This window comes from Ziziphus jujuba, chromosome 5 (genome assembly GCF_031755915.1).
Source record: "Ziziphus jujuba cultivar Dongzao chromosome 5, ASM3175591v1".
Classification (NCBI taxonomy): Eukaryota; Viridiplantae; Streptophyta; class Magnoliopsida; order Rosales; family Rhamnaceae; genus Ziziphus; species Ziziphus jujuba.
Window position 1 is genome coordinate 4,082,740 of NC_083383.1, and position 19,272 is coordinate 4,102,011.

The following is a 19,272-nucleotide window of genomic DNA, read 5'->3' on the forward strand; positions in this document are numbered from 1 at the left end:
AATTACATCACATACAACCAACCATATGTGGGGCTTTTAAGAAGCTCCTTTCACCTTTTATTGACCGTTTGGTCATATTGGAAAAAACCTATATATCTATATATTTTAAAATACTAAATTAGATCAAAAAGTATATGACCAAAAAAGGAATGAGCTTTTGAAATAAATCTGGAAGACATCGAGTGGTGAACCAAAGGAATCGTAAAGGGGGTGAGCATATATTTGATTTCTGCGTATGTCATGGTTGTAGAAGGTTCGCAAGCAAGACTGAAGTCTTCTCCTCTTTACTCAGCCTACGGTAGTTGTAGATTAAAACTTCCACACGTTCATTTTCTAGAATACATGTATGATTCTTAGGTTCTCCTAACGGGTTCAAATATTCATGCCATTCTCTCTCTTTATTGCCTCGTAGGATGTCATTACCTCTTTAAACTTTGCTTCAGCAGCCTCTGCAGCGAATCAACCAGCAATGAATTTCAAAAGCAATCAATTGGCACAAGGAGAATTTGGAAATAGCCCTCAATATTTTACCTTTATTGTCCTGGTTCTGATCTGGGTGAAACTCCTTTGCTTTGGCCCTAAATGCTGTCTGCGAGAAAAAAGTAGACCATACTCACTATTGTGGATACAAGATAAAACAAGAAACATAATGACAGCAAGAACCTACTCTATTAAGTTCTGTACTTAAGATATAATCTCGCTACCAGCTACAAGTTCAATTTAACAGGGATAACAAGAACTACACATTCTCATAACATGTTACCATAAGCCAGCTCCTCCTAACATTCTCAAAAAGTTTCAATAAAGAGATAATACGTGTTTTGGGTGATGATCACTATGTGCAAAAAATGCGAACCCAGCCAAATGAATAAAACGGAATAAATAACACTGGCATGTTGACTTCTCCTATTTCCAGCATATTATGTGTGAACATCAGCATTTTTATAGGCAAGATCCAGCATTCAAATATTTATAAAAAATTAGAAATCAGTACTGGAAAAAGTATTTTAGAATTGTCATATGCTATATGCAAAATTTGTCAAAAGGAGATTTCTAATCCTTTACATAAAAGTACATAGCACCATTTGCCAAATGTTTTCTACAAACTGTCTTTTCATAATCCCCAGAAGAAGAACACTTTCAGAAGAAACTTATTAACTTAAGATGAAGAGAAAAATTTATGGGTTTTGTGGATCAAGGATTTCAGAGTTAGGGCTTTTAGTTTTAGTATTCTTTTCAGAATTTAAGGACACACTCTTCAATAAATAAACACCAAATATCAAAAGGTTATCGTGGTCTAAGTATGCCAAAGAGAGAACTTCTGGTTTAATAAGAAAATACCTTAATCTGAGCTTCTGTGTAAGGTTTTTTTGGGAACCTGATCCAAAGAAAGAGAAGGTGTCAACTTTTATTAATATGGAAATAATTGCATAATTGTACAAATGGCAGACCAATACATTAGCTTTTCCAGAAAGCCATCAAATTCATCAAATGAGTCAAGCATAAAAAGCAAAAGCAAAGATTACATGCTAAAATAATAGAAACTCTACCTAACATCAAATAAAGAAACGGGATCATGATTTTCATCTACCCAAAATAATTCAACGTTTCAAAGTATAATATGCTGTCAAATGTGCATGTTTTGCTTAAAGGGCAAAACTAAAGGACTTGGTTCCAGAACATGAAACTTAATACTGCAAAAGACAATTCATTTCTGCACAGTTTTTCATTTCCATTTATAAAGGGTTTGCTATGATTTTAACATATTTTATGCCATGCCAGACAAAGGGAGACCAGATTGCATGCATATTATTAAAGTTGTAGAGTATTAAGGAAAAAAAAAAAAAAAAAAAAAAAATCAACATGGCCACTCTCCGGTGGATTGATTTTGCTTTTAACTCTCTAGTAACTTCAGTCATGCCAAGATTATACATCTAGTGCATGGTAAAAGATACAGAAGACAAAATGCCTACTAACTAACACAGAAACACAGAAATTTCATTCCTTTTCATTGCTTCCATGGCGAAGTTCCTTATGCTTTGAATGAAAGTGAGAAATACATTAAAATTTCAAGATTTCAATATCTTATATATCACAATAATATCTTTTTCTAATTATCGAAATTCCAACAGCTTAGAGAGGATTGTAAATCATTTAAACCATATCAAGAGATCATAGACAATATTATAAGATGGTGATGGTATTGCCTATTTCAAGAGTGCATATAACAATATTCTCACCTGTCAAGGCCCAAAACTAAGTAATGATGTGACAATGAGTAGCTGACATTCTCTCTAGGAGTTTCCCTGTAGTTAGATCTCTGGTTCCTATAGGATGTGTCTGTCTTCCAATACCAATCATCTCGCTGGAAATGTTGATGATATGCACCTTGTCCATTTTCCCTCCAGCTCTCATAGCTCCTTTTGTATTTGTTCCTCTCTCTGTTGAAGACACTTTGCATACGCCTTATACGCTCCTAAGATAATCACATGCAGTAAATTATACTGTCCCTCCTAGTGTAAATTAAGGATTGGTTCCTACAGAATGACTAAAAATTTTAAGGTGCTATGTTTAAAAGTTTACAAGGCTTTAGAAAATAATGAAGATGGAATTGCAGATTTTAGTTTTGTGCAGATAATTGAAATGCTGTTTTTCTGATATTGCAATTAGTTCAATAGAAAATTTGCAGTTACAGGTATGAATTGCAGTTATAATCACTGCTGTAGAGATACCACAAAGGCACTAAAAGATTTAAAAATAAAATCCAATGCTTATGCATAAAAAAGCCATTCCTAAAAGACAAAGCAATAACTAGCACTTCATTAAGAAGAAATGAAAAGACATAAAGGGAGAAATATATTATCAACTAAAGATACAGAACTTACCACCCTCTCCATTTCTTCTTCATATTCCTCTTGCATACGACGATTATATCTTTTCCATGCTTCCTCCTGAAAAGCTGTCCGGAATGAACTACCAGTTCTTCCATTTGACGATTGAGATCTGGCCAACTTTTTGGGGGTGAAATTACATAGGTTATCAGATTCAGTAGTAAACCAACCTGTATATTATTTCTTAATTCTTATAGACAAAAACAAATTGATCATAAATTTTATGATATGATTACAGAGTTTAGATGATGAAAATTTGTGGTGGTCTATAACAAAAACTAGGAAATACACGATCAGACAATCATTTCCAGAGAAGTTCATATTCCTAAACTGCGGAATTATAAGATGCCATTATAAAAATCAGCTCTTTATGTGTGCTTTGATTACACGTACGTGTGATAAGTTAAAATAGATAGTAACAAGGTAAAAACAACTACTCATCACAAGAAGCAGAAGGGATTTTGGATTACAGAAACCAAAGAATATTTTTAAAGAACTTTGAATTCTATTATGTCTACCTGAGTGTAGAACCAATCAACAGTCCTCCGCAAGTGACCAACCTGCCAAATCGGTACAAGCATCATACATGCAGGTTCTAAACGAAATGGGCCAACCAACTTTAATCCAATTGCAGGCAATACACATCCCATGGATGCCTCCATTATAACACTTTACAAAGTAATTAACTTGGAGCCGAAGAGAATTATAATTAATTTAGTTCTAGGACATTAAAAAAATAAATAAATAAATAAATAAAGCAGCATACTTGGTAATTATATGCAACAAAGTCTGAAGAAGGAAGTAGATAATGCAAAGCCATGAAAAATGGGAACTTTCCATGGATAAATTGTAAGGATTATTATCTTTAGCTAACGGAATAGGAAATGGTAGTTGTAAGCTAAAATGCAAAATTTACTCAATATATTTAAGCAAAATAAATTTGGAACAATAATAATAAAAATAAAAATAAAGGTGATATAATGAAACTTACGGCGAAAGTGGTGGCGGTGGCGCCAATTAAACCGAAGAGGAGAATTCCCCAAAGCTTCATGTCCTCCTCCTTTTCTTGATGAGGTCTGTTTGGTGGCCATCGACGATGCTTATTCCGATCACCGTCGTCTCCTCCTCCTCCCATTTTGGCCGCAATTTTAAAATTGAAAGATGGTAATCAGCGATTAATATTCCCAGATGCAAACTCAAGTCGAAACCATGTAAGCATGGCTAGGGTTTCACCTTTCTTTTCCTTTCTACCCTTTTTTTTTTTTTTTTTTTTTTTCTCTTAAACCGCCTTTGAATACGACTCTTTCTCTCTCCGTTTCTATGGAGTTCGGAGTTCTGGTGGAGCAATTTTGCCTGGCGCGTGACAATTTTCTGCGGTAAGATTTTTATTTTATCTTATTTTTTATATTATTATTATTGTTTTTTTTTTTTAATTACTAATTATCCTGCTCAACCACTGTGGTTGAAGCTATCTTCTTCGTTTTTTCATAACTTTGGAGCCGAGAAACTCTTCCTTGTGGGTTTTTTTTTTTTTTTTTTTGGGGAGATTTTCTTCCGTGTCCTTACTCGTATTTTATTTTACCTTTTATTTATTTATTTATTTGTTTTGTTTTGTTTTGATACTCGTACTTTTTTACAATGGCAATGTGTATCAAAATTTAAATATATAATGTTAAAAAACAAAATTTTATCATAATTTCCAATCTTAGAGTTTCTCAATTTTTTATTATAAAAAACTTATAATTTTGAAAATAATTTTATTTAATTAAAAATAATGAATTTGTTAAATTCTAAACAATTTTACCTAAGTAAAAATAATAATTTATTAATTTTTTATTATTATTTGATTTTTTTTTACTTTTACTTTAGTGCCTATTATGAGTCTTTAATTTATGTAGCTAATTGAATTTATATTTTTTAATTGTTTTATTCTTGTATCTTTATATATTTCTATTATGGGGTGTTTGGTAGAAGAAAAAATAGTGAAAAAAACTTATTTTTAGGATTCAATGTTTTGGAATTAAGTTTTTTGAGAATAAGTTTTCTTAAAGATTCTTGTTAAAGTGTTTGGTTAATTATAGAAAAAAATAAAACTTATAAGTAATTAAATAAATTTATATATTAAAATTAAAGGATAAAATTATATTTAAAAAAATACGTAATATCAGTTTCTCAGAAAATTTTAAAATGACACTTCTTTAGTAGAATTCACTTTTCTTGTCAGTTTCTCACACTAACGAAGTGTTTGGTAAATATCAAAGTTGAGAGAAAAATTAATTCTCTGGATTTAGTTTCCTGAGAATTATTTTTTCTTTTGATCTGTTTGGTGAGTAATGAAAAAGTTGAGATTGATAAGTAATTAAATTTAATATTGTATAATAAATTAAGGATAAATATGTATTTTAAAAAATATTTAAAACAATTTTCTGTGAGATTCTTAAAATGACACATATATAGATGTGAACAACTTTCTCATATATTTTTTTACATTTGTGGGAATCTAATTCTCTGCACCCATACTTTTTCATTTTACATTAAATATCCAAACAAAATAAATTATCACTTTACCAAAGAAATTAGATTCCCACTAACTTTATCTTTACCCAAACATGCCGTAAGAGATTTATTTTTCTCAGAAATCCACAAATTCTTTCTTTTAAAAATTATTTAAACAGAATAAAATTTTACTTTTCTAGAATATTTTAGATTCCCACTGACTTTACCACCACCCAAACACCCTATTAATTTTTATTGTTGGTGTAATAAGCAAATTTGTAAATAGTAGGCATATATAATGTGTCTGCATGTGGTTTTGATAAAAACTTATATATTCAGTATTAATTAATTAAAATACAATCAAAATACATATTTTTTTAAGAAAAAAGTTTAAAACAAATATTAAACGCATTATCATATTGTATCAAAAAAAAAAAGAAAAGAAAAGAAAAGCACATATTTAAAAAAAAATTAAGAATTTTAATTATTTTTCTCTTTTACAAAAACATAAAAAATATGTATAAAAAGATTTTTTAATTTTATTCTTTTAAATTTATTATTTATTTAATATATTAAACTATTATTATGTTAGTAGTAGTTATATTTTTATCACATATACATAAAAAATAATTAATTTTGATATATAATTAATACTTGTATTTTATATCTGTATTTTTAATTTTAATATATTATACACTTATATATTAAATTTATAAACTTATCGTTTACATTTTTTTGATCAACTTTTTTATTTTTTAAATAAATAAATAAATTTATACACGTATGTATCATTTATATATTTTTACCATTCTATATTTAATTAATTATGATTGTTGCCAATTAACATTATTTATAGGAGTAAAACGATTTATTTTTAATTAAAAATAAAAATAATATTATGTAAACGTTAAAAGCAAGTTTAGATATGGACAGAATCTGACTATATTTTTAATTCTAAACCATGGATGACATCCCAGTATGATTAATATCGTTGTTTATTTCTTTATTTTTTTTTGAAGAAATTAATATCTTCCATTTTCTTTTCTTTTTTTTCTAAGAATAATATCGTTCATTCAAAAAGAAGAAAGTGGTAAATTTTGAACGAAATTATGGTATGCATATTAGGCTAATTTTGAAACGCTAATCTAAACAAAATTTATATTTTCAACAATAAAATTGATTTGATGAATAAGATTAGTTTTAATGGTTGAATTTTTTATTTATATCTGAAAAAATATAAATTCAAATTATAAAAATAAAAAAAATTTAAATAAATTATTCAAAACAATAAAACTGACTTTATAATTACGATAAAATTACGATAATCCTTCGGAAAAAAAAAAAAAAAAGTAATGAAAACAGAGACTTTATAATTGTGTACCGTTCATTTTTACTTTTTGGCTTGTCTCATTGCCTCTCCTTTTCACCAAATCCGCACGTGGCAATTCGATTATTCTATTCTTCTACTATTCTCACAGCACCACTTAGAGAAAATCTACACCGTCGGATCTCACAACTGACCCTCTCAACAACTCAAAAACAAAAAACACAGGCAAGAAAATTACGACCGACAGAGATCCCAGCCTTCTCTCAACGTTCCATTCCATGTTTTTCAATTGAATCAACTAACAGACATTTTGAACAAAACCTTAAACACCAACACAAATCTATTTCTCTCAGAGCACGTGCAAAGCCGGATCTAGGCAATATACAGAAATGCGGGCTTTCTAACGGACCGTTTTCTGGTAATTTCTCGTTTCCTTCAACTGAACCATTTGTTGAATTTTTAATGTTAGTGGTTGAGTGGAGCTCCATTTTTTTTTTTTTTCTGTGAAAGAAAGAGGGTAGTAGTATGTTTATGATTATAAGTTCCTGGATAGGTTTGTTTGTTTCAGATTTTTATGTATTTGTGGAATGTTGGGAATTCCCTGCGAATTGTGATAGCAAAAGTGGCATAATATCATTTGGGCGGTTAGCTTCGTCAATTGAAATAGGGAGACATGTCGAGAAGACCAGTGAATCCCTCTCGGCGATTGGTAGAAAGCGGTGGTGCTCTGTTTTCAGGCCCATCTCACTCCAAGTCCAAGTCTTCCCCAATCTTATCCGTCGGCCTTCCTCTCCTCCTCGTGGTATCTTCCCAATATTTTATTTTTTTCTTTTTAGTTTTTCAAATTTGCTACATATGCTTCATTGCCCAGATTGGTAGTTATATATTTTTGTTTTTGGATTTCTTTTTGTTAGGGAGCATTGATTTTTCTTGTGTACTCCTACTCGGGCGGTGGAGGTTTGTATATAAATTATTAACTGAATTGGATTCGTAATTTCGTAGCAATGGATAGTAATTTTTATGGAAAACATTTGAATACTATTCAATAACGAATGGGTTTTATCATTTTCCTTTTGTCGCCTTAGTAACTGGCTTCTATACCATACGTGATAGAATTCTTACAATTTGTTTATCAATCGCGTTTTGGCTCAGAACTACTTTGCGGGATTTTTTTGTTATACTCGCTATGCTTGACCGCAATTCAGCTTTAATATGACAGGTGGATTTGTCAACATTAGGGAGGCTGTTGGCAAGGTTGAAGGTAAATCTTTTTTTTATTTTTGGGTCTTTTTTCTTGTTTGTTTGACATTTTTGTTTTCAATCTGTCTAACGATTGCCAGTGATTCGTATGTTGGTTGCTGCATATTTTTTGTTACTTGGAATTTATTCATGAATTTTGGATTTTGAAATCGAAGGGTGGAGTGATTATGGATGCTTAACTATGTATTTGATGATTTAGTCTCGGATGATATTTTTTTCCCCAGAGGTTTCCTTTAGCTATTCCTGTGTAGTAAGGCTTCTACCATGCTTACACCATATTTTCCATGAACAATGTAGCCTATGATCAATCAATTCATAATGTATTTCACTCTTGAGTAACTAACTGTAAAATGCATATTTGCTGCTCGCTTGTTTGAATATTGTAGAAGTGTCAACCCAATTGCAGAGTTATATAAAAGCTCATAGTAGATTAAGTTGAAATTGTTCCTTATGAAAAAGAGCTTAATTTTCCATGGTGTCACCTCTCTTGAAGATTTTAACTTCCTTTTATTTCCAGGTGATTTTTCATGCACGGTGGAGGTCCAACGAGCAATTCCCATTCTAGCAAAAGCATATGGTGACAGCATGCACAAAATTCTGCATGTTGGCCCTGATACTTGTTCAGTGGTTTCTAAATTGCGAAAGGAGAAAGAAACTGAAGCCTGGGGTGTGGAACCATATGACATAGAGGATGCTGATAGAAACTGCAAAGCTCTTGTGAAGAAAGGCATTGTGCGTGTTGCCGATATCAAGTTTCCACTTCCATACAGGCCAAAATCATTTTCTCTTGTAATTGTTTCAGATGCATTGGAATATTTGTCTCCTAGGTACCTTAACAAGACCCTCCCAGATCTGGCAAGGGTATCTATTGATGGGCTTGTGATCTTTACAGGTGAAAAGATCGTACAACTGTTAAATAGATTTTGTGAGCGTACAGAGGCTTTACCCTGTATTTTGTTTGTTAATTGCATTTCTATGTGGTTATCTGTTGCTGCTCTTCATGTTCTCTTTATTCTGAGTCTCTAGTAACTGTTTTTGTTGCATTAATTGGCAATCTGTGCCTCCTGAACATAAGATATATGGATCATTGGCACATAAGTATCTTTTAGTGAAGACCATGAAACCAAATTTTATATGAGATTATGATGTTATCTTCCAATCTTGGAGCATTTTTCTTAACCCCAAGTTTCACAACTATTAAATTAGAATGCTTTAAGATTTTTTCCTTAATGCCTTCCCACATGCCAACGAAAGCAAGAGGTGGTAGGATGTTTTTAAAATTTTCTTATAAATTATGTTGTAATATTATGAGATGCTTTAAACATTTAATAAATTAAAAGAAGGTTCTCTGATACTCACATTTCTATTTGACAGCAAATTTTGATTTTCCTTGTAGTGTTTGAATGTACTGGACAGTCATAGTATTTTAATGATATCAGTTCTTTGAGAAAACTGCTCTTTTATGATGTTCAAACTTCAAAGTAATCTTTGCTTGATACTTATGGTAGTGAAACTTCTATATTGGGATGAAAAATATATGTTTGTTTTCTAGTGACATCTTTTGAAATGTTCATTCAGGCTCTCCTGGTCATTGGAAAGCTAAAGTTTCAGAATCCAAATATGGAAGGGTGGTAAGAATATCTGCATTTGAAACTTATTTTTCATATGCTTTTCTTTTATTTCAAAAGTTGTTTAATCCATTGTCATAAGCTGTTACATTAACTGCTGACATTTTGTTATTGATCATTTTCATGATAATCTTCCTTTGCTTAAGATGGTGAGATTGGATGGAGAGGTTTAGGAATTCAAAGAAAATATAAGGAACTTTAAAAGCTTACCAAAGAAAAAAAACAACCTTTTTTGCTTTAGCAATGAAAGGTTTTCATTTGAAAGGCTGATTTATCTTAATATTTCAGCTCATATCTCTTAAATTGGTTAAAGGAAGCTATAAATATGTAACAGTTGCGGTTGTAGTATGTTGGAATATTGTTGTGCTGCAGATATTCCTGTATCTCGTGGCTGCTTTAGTCTGAATATCATCTTATAAACATTTAATTTTCTAAATAACCGACACATTGGCATTTTTATTTTTTTTCCTTTTTGAAGGCTAAGATGAGGAGTTCGTCGTGGTGGGTCAGGTATTTTGTTCAGACTAGCTTGGAGGAGAATGAAGCTACTATCAAGAAGTTTGAGCAAGCAGCGACAAAGATGTCATATGTCTCAAATTGCCAAATTTTTCACCTTATGCCATTCCATTAACATTTTGATTTTTTTTTTTTTTTAAATTTTTTATCAGTCTTGAAGCACTTGGAGATGCTATTTTTGATAATTCATCTCAGACGATTTTTTCCGTAGGAGACTATCAATCTTTCCCCCCAGTTGTATTGTTCACAAGAATATGAATTGTATTATTTTATTTGAAGTTATTATTTTGAAGTTAAAGCAAGAATGAGCGTGGTATGTGTTCAGAAGCGCCCTATATTGTTACCTGAGTACGCTGATTGTTATATAAACAGATACTTTGGTATGTGTCCGCTTGGTTTCTCAACTTGTGAATCAAATTTAATATTGCATCCATTCTTAATCTGAAAGGGGAGAGAGCATATAGAGACACTAGAAGGAAATAAAAACCAGCTGTTAATTTTTGGTTTTTTTGGAAGGGACTATATCTTAAGTGAAAGAAGTGCTAATATATCGGTTAGAAGGTACTTGAAGAGGTAATATTTTTTGGAGAGGTAATTTAGATTAGAATGTACTTGAAGAGGAAATTTTCTAAACCTGTGAGATTGCAGAGAGAAAAAAAAAAAAAAATGCGAACCATGCAAGAATGTATATATATTATACATGTTGGGGTAAGTACTCTTTTACTTATTTTTTCTTTTCTATTATGGAACAAAAAGAATGAAAGTGTCTCATTCGTTATATCTCTATGATGCTTGCTTTTATCATCTTCATTCTTTAGCCTTTCCAAAACAAAATAATTTTAATTTGATACAAGGACTTTTGCTTAGTTGTGGCATGGAATAGAAATGGTTCTCTGTACCCCAGCAACTGCTTAATTAAGGTGGGACCTCTGTTCTATGCCTTTTTTTTTTTTTTTTTTTTTTTTGGCATTACTAAGTTTCTATGAAGATCTAAACGAACTCTGCTCCTTCTGTAGACAGTCATTCTCCTTTAAACGCACAAAATCCAATTGTCATTTGTTGTAAGGGCCAGTTGGAGATAATTTATTGGGCCTGGATGACAAGGGCAGGTCTGTCCATTAACGTAGTCATGTTTCATAATCTTCTGCTATACTTGTTCCTACCCTTCGTTTGAACAAGCCACTTTTACCACCAGCGCAGCAGAAAAAGCCCGATTCAACCATGCTGTGTTTTGATTTACCATGCTATCGTCTCGTAAGGTCTTATACCTCTATAATGGCCATGTGGCATATGGGACCATTGATATAGTGTCTATAATACTAATGCCATAAGGAGGTATCTTTTTAATTCATAAAAAATAAAAATAAAAAAAGCCACTTTTAACGCTTAAATAGACCCCATACATATAACCATAGGCCGTTATGATATAAAATCTCAGAGCCCCATACTTAATCATACTCGTAGATGAAACATTAAAACTCCTGACAGGCCTAAGTAAGACAAGATGCATGTGGGTTGGGGGTGATAGTTATTCTGTTCATCATTAGCTTGGCCATGGCTTAAAAATCTTTGACTTTAGTGGGCCTAGGTTTTCTTATTCAGCGCCAAGCACTTGTCTGCTCGCTAGTAAATGAAGAACCAGGAAAATGTTGGGTTGGTCCTGATAGAAACAGAGGCATGGCCGATATAATTTTAGTGGGACCTTATAAAAACTTCAATGTTTCAATGTTGGACCTTGTAAAATTCGCCCTGAAGATCCTTTTTCTTATATAAAACCAGATATGGGATTTCGTTTACATGTGGTCGGTTACGACCAAATAAAGTTTTTGGTAAATTATCAAGATTTACAACAAACATACGAAAAAAGAAAAGAGAACAAAAAAATGTGTATGCTAGACAGTAGACAAGAAAAAGATCTGGTCAATTTAGGACTTATGATGATGAGCTTGCTAATATATTCTAAAGGGTGCTTAAACAACAAGCCGTTGAATAAGCAAATAATATTTGACCGAACGAATAGAGATTGCTGTTTACTCGTAATTTTGACTTTCTAATAACTAATAAGTGCATAACGAATAGGGATTGCCGTTTAGTGACTCACACTTTTAAATTTCTAATAATTAATAAGTGCATATACATATACATATATATATATATATGTGTGTGTGTGTGTGTTTCAATTTTTTTGGCTTAAATGTGTTTGTGTTTGCTTTTGTTTTTTTTTTTTTGATTGAAAAATGTGTTTGTGTTGATCTTGATTATCTCTCTCTCTCTCCCGAATTTCCACATAATGTAAGATGTATGCATCGCGTGGGGCGGTGGAGTTGAGTTGAATTAGGTGGCTTTTGGATTCCTATTCTCTCTCAATTCAATTCAATTCCCAAATTCAACTCTGTGCATGCTGGAATTTCCAACAAAAGCTGGGCCAGACTATGTTGGAACGTCAACACTGTGTCTGGTAACACAATTTAAGTTTTATCAGACAACTGAGACAACCATGATGGTAAATTTTCTCCCCTTTCGCAGTTTCGCTGAAACATATACTTTCCACATCACAACTTTTGGGCGGTCAAAAGTTACAATTTGAAACGGCTATTGACGTATTCACTCTCACAGAGGAATAAATTTCCATTAATGGCTTTCACCACTGTCACCTAGCTCCCTACCTAAGTGGGCCTTTCATGCTCTGTTAGTTTTGTTAATGTGGTTGAATCTAAGAGATTGACATCAATGATTTGGAAACTTTATAGAGAAGAAGATAAGAACAAGAATTGAATTATATACAGATTTAAAATATACTGATGTAGATATTAAAAATATGATTTATTTAATTCTATCTTTTAGAATAAATTAATATATAATTTTAAAGTTAAAGTTTAATAAATTCTAGACTTGAAAAATATATTTTCAATAATTTTAATTTTATCGCTAAATTAAACATATGAATATTATAAATATAAAAGTTAAAAGATAATAGAAAAAACTATAGATTAGAATTTGTCATAATCTAAAATTTTATAATGAATTATTTGGATTGTCTTATGAATGTTGGAGCCTAGCACACGAAGATTAAGATTGTGGTGAAGGTGGGTTAGTGTAGTACTAATGACTAAGTGTACAAAGAGTTCAATTGGATATCTCTCACTTTTTCCGTACGTGTACATTTGTCGTTTAGAGTTAATCCTATAGAGTCTTAAATTCTTGCTAGTGATCACCGAGGAAATTGAACTTTCTATTTGGGTTACGTCTATCTCCCCAAGTGGGTGGATGTAACTTTCGTGGACGTTTAAGGGGTCTGCGGGTGACTATGTCGTTTTATTCTCTTTTGTTAGGTATTTAGCTAGAGAAGTGAAAGAGAAAAGAGAGAAGAGGCCCATTAATATTAATTTTGTTGCGGAAATTGAGCAAACAAAATAGGCAAAGAGAGTCGAATGTCTTTGTCCAAGGGGGGATACTGGTCCATAAAAAAACCATGAGGCATGGCCTAACGTGAGCGCCATGCTGGTTGTCAGAAAGAGGTGGGGTCCATGGAATGATGTTTCGGGAGTGGCTAAGGAACCCCCTGGTTTTGGTTTCCACATGACCAATATCAAAACTTATACTACAGACCACGTGGCTTCTTTTCTCCAATTATTTACGTCCTCTACCTTCCCTGTTTCCTTTCTCATTTCACTTTCACTTCCAAATACACACATTAATTAATTAAGCATATGAAAAATTCCAAAACAAAATGCTACACAAAATTAACATAATTGAGCATATGTTACATATAGTTAAGTTGTTTGCTAGAATTAAAAACTAAAAATTTGTGGGAAAAATCATCTAAGCATAAACATTATAGTTCTGTTAATTCTGTTAACATTAGCTAAACGTTTATTAATTTGGATAAAGAAAAAAAAAAAAAGGGAAAAAAGAAAGAAAAATAGAGAAGAAAAAACAAGTGGCGCAAGTTCATGAATTGGGTTGGAAGGGGGGCGGTGCAAGGATGAGCCTGCTAGGACAGTCCTTCAACCACTTATAGTCAAGGTTCCAATTGAAGAAGACAGAAACCACGAGAAGAGTTCCCATAAACTGAAATATATTTGTTTCTCATGCTTCCTAGAGTTTTGCAGTATCAATATGGGCATTCTTATCCTTGAAGAATATTCTTCGATCGGTCCCTTATTATTTCCCAATTGATTAGTATAAAGAAATGATAATTATCTGAAAGGAAGTTGCATCAATAATTTTGGAACTTGGGGTTTCCCTCAACTCCCATATAAAGTAGTATAATCATTCAGATTAAAAAAAAAAAAAAAAATGCTTCTTAGCCAATAACATAGGCCATAGACGCAAGATTGGCTAATAATGGTTAACATTTCTTGGGGTGGTAGTTTGGTGAGAAAAGCCCAATATTTTTCCATTTTGTGGAAGATAAAACTCCTTAAAGAGTTAAGATAAGGGGTAATAATTCAAAATGCGAAAAAGACATAACTATCTGACACCCTCTTCCTTTGTCATCCAATGAAATATTAAAGGTAGAGGGATGTCCTAGACTCATAAATATCTAGGCCGGGAGGATAGGGGGCTGAGATTGACCCAGAAGACAAATACGGGTCCCACACTTCATAAATCATATGTAATATACCCTCTAATTAATTAATAACTAATACTACTCAAATTAACAATTATGAGAAACAAATTGCATGTCTAATTAATAAAATAAACTTGGTGGAAAATTGGATTTATATTACATATGCAAAAACGCGTTGTGTGGTTCATTTTCGGGCAGCTCATCTTGATGGTTACTACCAAAATAATACTACTATTTCTGCTTAACTTGTATTGTATATACCAGGAATTCAATATTAATACACAACTACCCGCTTTATCTCATCCTTTTGCACCAAATACGTATGAATTAGGTGCAGATTGAAAAATGACAAAGTAATCAACATCAGGGATCTTCATTTGAGCTGTAGTAGTTATGGATTTGCAACACCGCCTCTCTCTACACTCTTTTCTTTTCCTAGAAGCATCTCTTTCATGCATAATATTATTTTTTCTTAATTTTTAAACAAACTAAAGTTTACATTCAACTTATGATCAAGCTCAAAAAAAAAAAAAAAAAGATTTAGAGAGCTTTGATATCCATTAATTTAACTAATTAAGTACTCATTGACATATATAGGTATGTGAGTTTTCTTGTCATGTAAATAGAAAATTAGAAATTAACAGTCCGATATTGAATTTGTATTTTTATAATTTTAGCAGGATATATTTGGTTTTATTCTTCAATATTGTTAGTAAAGAGCTTGCTCCATAACGAGGTAGGGCCTTGAGCACTGCTCGATAAATACTAGAAAACGACTCCGAAAAATGCAACACGTTTAACTTTTTTGATATAGTTTCCTGCTCATGGCATTTTCTTTTAATATAGCATGGAAGAATTACATATCACATTTAAAATAGAAAGAAAAAAATGAAGAAGGAATTATTGTCATTTAAAATTGAAAGAAAAAATGAAGAAGGAATTATTGTCAATGAATTATGAATTTGGTACATTTGGTTTTCTAAATATGGTGAAAGATTAGTTACATTTAGTACCAAAAAAAAAAAAAAAAAATCCTTTGTTTTACGTGCATTGATTGTACGGGAAAATAGACATATTAATTAATTGAAGCAAGTATACGTATAATATTGTGGTTTTGGAGTAATTAAACTAATAGGGAACATCAAGATCAAGGAATAAAAAAATACAAAATTTGTTACACAAACTTCTTCAGTCGTTAGTCACGCACTCCTGCTCGAAGTCAAGTTTTGAGACTCTCCGTCTTAATTAAAATAATCAGTCGGCATCTGCATTAATCTCAATCAAAGTTGACTCTTATGAAGCTCGGTTGGTTCCAAGAAAAATAACGAGAAAACGAAAGGCAGACTTTAAATATTAATACTATTTCCTAAAATTTCATTTTAAAATTTAGCAAATTCTTTTTTAATATATTAATTATTTTTTTTTATTTTTTATTTTTTTATTTTTTGTGTGTGTGTGTTGGTTCTTTCTAGATAGTATACATTGAGAGAGGGGCAAGTCTTGCAGATTCGTTTCCGGAAAAGAAACGGAAGGCCAATTATAGAGCTCTACTTTTATTTTGTTTTGTTTTGTTTTTTTTTTTTTTTAATCCAAAAAAATAAATAAATAAAACACAAACAAAGAAACAATAAAGTGGCACTGAATTGTCATTTTGTGATTGGTGAAAAATAACGAGATGATTGTAGATAAAAACAAGCAAATATTGGATTAGTCGGAGAGGGAGACAAAGAGAAGATGGCCGACAGGACTTGAGAGTTAGGTGGGACCCGTTTTAAATGACTCGAAGTCGAACTGGGCTGGCATAGGCGCCCCTGGGTCCGAAAACCCTGCTGCGCTTTCCAAGGAATCTTAATGCTCAACATAAGTAATAAGGAGATCCATGGACCACCATGGTTCTCATTTGACATCGGGACATGTGGCCAACGAGTCCATGATCAAAACTTTTCCCAAATTGCATTTTTGACTCCTCCGTATGAAAATGATTATGTATGTGGCAAATGATTATGTATGTGGCAAAATTTTGATGGTGAATGGGTCACCATTGAATTTTTTTCAGGTTTTCGAGTAGAATTTAAATGCAAACCAGAAGTAATTTCTCATAGGCACTTGAATTAGCATACATACTTTTATCAAAAAGCTCAACAGTCGTAAATGTTTGAGAGTCCTTGGTCACATTATTGGAGTGGAGACAATGTAGACATACAGCTTTTTGTGGTCTAATTATCTTTTTTACTTTTTCTTTGGGAAATAAATAAAAACTTCTTGTTTAATATTTGAGTTTAACGTTTATATATAAATATATATGTTTGAACATGAAAACTGAAGAATATTTAGATACATGCATGGTTTCATTATAACCAATGATAAGTTTAAAATTGCTTAGCGTTTGTGTGTTACTGTAATTAGCTAGATGACTAAGATGACACAATACAGACATATTGATCATGGTTACCATAAATATCTTTTTACTACCTAATATGTCAAAAAAGACAACATACAAAAAATGTGGTCTATATTCATAAACACCATGATAGTTCATCCATAATAACATTTTGACAGTTTTTATTTTATTTTAATTTTTTACTTTTTATGTTTATTTATATTTTTATAAAATGGGGGTTGTCGCCTGGTAAACTAAGTTTTTTTTTTTTTTTTTTTGGGTAATATGGTTGATTTTTTGTTATTATTATTATTATTCTTTTTAAAAATTTTCTATATAATTATGTATAATATGTTTACATTAAATGTTGCTTTATGGTAATTATAATTTATTAAATATCTTAAGCATTTACAAATTCAACAAAATAAAAATAAAAATAAAAATTCAACTACATTATCAGACGACACCTAGCTAAGTATTAATTTTTTGAATGTTTAGACACTCGTTAGAGGTAACAAACCCAGAGAATGGTAAAAATTTTGATTTTAAACTCTAAATAAGCTTTTGAAACTATTGATTAAACATTTGTTATTTGAAAAATAAAAATCTTTAATGCAATCTATATAAACTGGTGGAGAATATCTTTCACTTTAAACATATACAGGTACAACATCAAGGTATGATTATCTTTTTTCAAACATATATATGCAGAGAATAGAAAAAATCTAAAAAGAAAAATATATAGATAGCTTTTTAACAGTCAACTACGAATATGATAGGGGTATAAAAAAAAGAAAAAAAAAACCACAAATATAAAAGAAAATTACCTGTAGATATTATCTTTCGGGTTCCTTTTTTTTTTTTTTTTTTTTTGATAAATACACTGCATTAATAGACCCCAAAAAAAAAAAAGAAAAAAAAAAAAAAGACCATTCAAAAGAGGATTACAAGGATTCTAAATCCTTAACTAAACATCTGAGCACAAATATAGGGGAAGATCCCTAAAAGAAGATACATCAAAATGAATCACAGAATTACAGCAACGAAGAGAGCACTTGACAACCTCATCAGCTAAAGCATTAGTCTCACGAGGTTCCCATTCTATTTTGTTGTATATATGAATAATTCACTTTTCAGATAATCCATTTCTCAATGTTAAAATTCACATTGCTCCCAATTCCATATTTTTTTCATACTGCAAAATATCCAAAGACATAATTTTAATTTTAAATATCCAATTTAACATAAACGAAGCAGAAGTTTAAAGTTAAAATTCTTTAACCCATACAAATAACAAACATTTAAAAATAAAAGTCAAACACAATTGATATGGAACACGATACACACCAAAATTAATGAAAAAATAAATTTTAATGCTTACAGTACAGCGAGATGGCTTCTGCAGTGATGTCAGCATGTCGGTGCTCTCAGTGTTCTTCTTTAAATCCAATATCCTCTATTTTCACACTGTACTACATTCAACATTTTTTTTTTTTGTTTTTGGGTGAAAGTACCACATCAAACTTTCTATAAGGATTGACGTCAAAATGCAAATACAAACCCAAGTATTTCTTGGGCAAAAAAGAAATTAATAATAATAGTAAAAATTTTCTTGTAATTTTTTGTGAGCTATGAATTCCTATGATAAAGTTGAGTTTCTTGTTTGTACTTGTACCTTTCTTTTGCCAAAAAGAAGAAAAAGGAAAATATTGTTTCCATTCATCAATGAGATATATAAAATAATTAGGTTGAATTAAATTCTGAATGACCTGTCTATACTTGTAGGAAATTTTTTATTTTTAGTTTTTTTGGTAATAATATTGTAAATTTTTAGGATCATCAATCAACAGCCACAAATGGTTTTATCTTAATTATTATCATTTACTAAATTTCAGATTCATTGAGGAGATTAATTGAACTAGCTAATTAATTGTTCATCGATAGTCTTAAATTAATTCTTTTGTTTGTAATTTTGTACACTACTGAGGTTGAGGATTGACAATACTTGCTACCTTTCTACGCTTCTAAGTATATACTTATTATAATTAGATTGACGTGTGATCGCATAAGTAAAAAAAATAAAAAATGATAAAAAGTATTAACTTACTATTCATCTTAAAATCTTAAACTGGTAAAATATAAGTCTATTATTTATGTCAAAATTGTGTTTAACAAAAACAAGCAACTGCTAAATTCAACAA

At 31.0% G+C, this 19,272-nt stretch overlaps 2 protein-coding genes across 4 annotated transcripts; one reads left to right on the forward strand and one right to left on the reverse strand.

The window, feature by feature from the left end:
* Positions 1–135: 135 nt before the first annotated feature.
* LOC107420630 (uncharacterized) lies at positions 136–4,375 on the reverse strand. 2 transcript variants are annotated; one of them, XM_016029629.4, is made up of 7 exons: positions 3,883–4,360; positions 3,410–3,451; positions 2,886–3,011; positions 2,241–2,476; positions 1,342–1,378; positions 532–589; positions 136–449 (listed from the first exon to the last, which is right to left on the reverse strand). In XM_016029629.4, the coding sequence occupies exons 1-7, from the start codon at positions 4,024–4,026 to the stop codon at positions 373–375; spliced, it is 720 nt and encodes a 239-aa protein (XP_015885115.3). In that variant the 5' UTR covers positions 4,027–4,360; the 3' UTR covers positions 136–372. The 2 variants fall into 2 exon arrangements, with proteins under 2 accessions (XP_015885115.3, XP_015885116.3); XM_016029630.4 differs by lacking the exon at positions 3,410–3,451 and having other exon boundaries at positions 3,883–4,375.
* A 2,512-nt stretch (positions 4,376–6,887) lies between these two features.
* Positions 6,888–10,504, forward strand: LOC107420602 (probable pectin methylesterase CGR3). Of its 2 annotated transcripts, none has more exons than XM_016029601.4 (7): positions 6,888–7,132; positions 7,268–7,516; positions 7,629–7,671; positions 7,934–7,975; positions 8,492–8,866; positions 9,553–9,605; positions 10,081–10,504. In XM_016029601.4, exons 2-7 carry the CDS (start codon positions 7,388–7,390, stop codon positions 10,231–10,233), a joined length of 795 nt encoding a protein of 264 aa, XP_015885087.3. In that variant the 5' UTR covers positions 6,888–7,132; positions 7,268–7,387; the 3' UTR covers positions 10,234–10,504. The 2 variants fall into 2 exon arrangements, with proteins under 2 accessions (XP_015885087.3, XP_015885086.3); XM_016029600.4 differs by having other exon boundaries at positions 7,283–7,516.
* The last annotated feature ends 8,768 nt before the right edge of the window (positions 10,505–19,272 follow it).

Excerpts from the sequence above, each read along its gene's own strand:
- LOC107420630 (XM_016029629.4), bottom strand. The coding sequence starts at position 4,026 with ATGGGAGGAGGAGGAGACGACGGTGATCGGAATAAGCATCGTCGATGG. Across the intron at positions 3,012-3,409 it reads TTGATTGGTTCTACACTCAG|TTGGCCAGATCTCAATCGTC; the intron begins GTAGACATAATA and ends ACCCCCAAAAAG. Across the intron at positions 2,477-2,885 it reads AAGAAGAAATGGAGAGGGTG|GAGCGTATAAGGCGTATGCA; the intron begins GTAAGTTCTGTA and ends TGATTATCTTAG.
- LOC107420602 (XM_016029601.4), top strand. The coding sequence starts at position 7,388 with ATGTCGAGAAGACCAGTGAATCCCTCTCGGCGATTGGTAGAAAGCGGT. Across the intron at positions 8,867-9,552 it reads TGGGCTTGTGATCTTTACAG|GCTCTCCTGGTCATTGGAAA; the intron begins GTGAAAAGATCG and ends ATGTTCATTCAG. Across the intron at positions 9,606-10,080 it reads AATCCAAATATGGAAGGGTG|GCTAAGATGAGGAGTTCGTC; the intron begins GTAAGAATATCT and ends TCCTTTTTGAAG.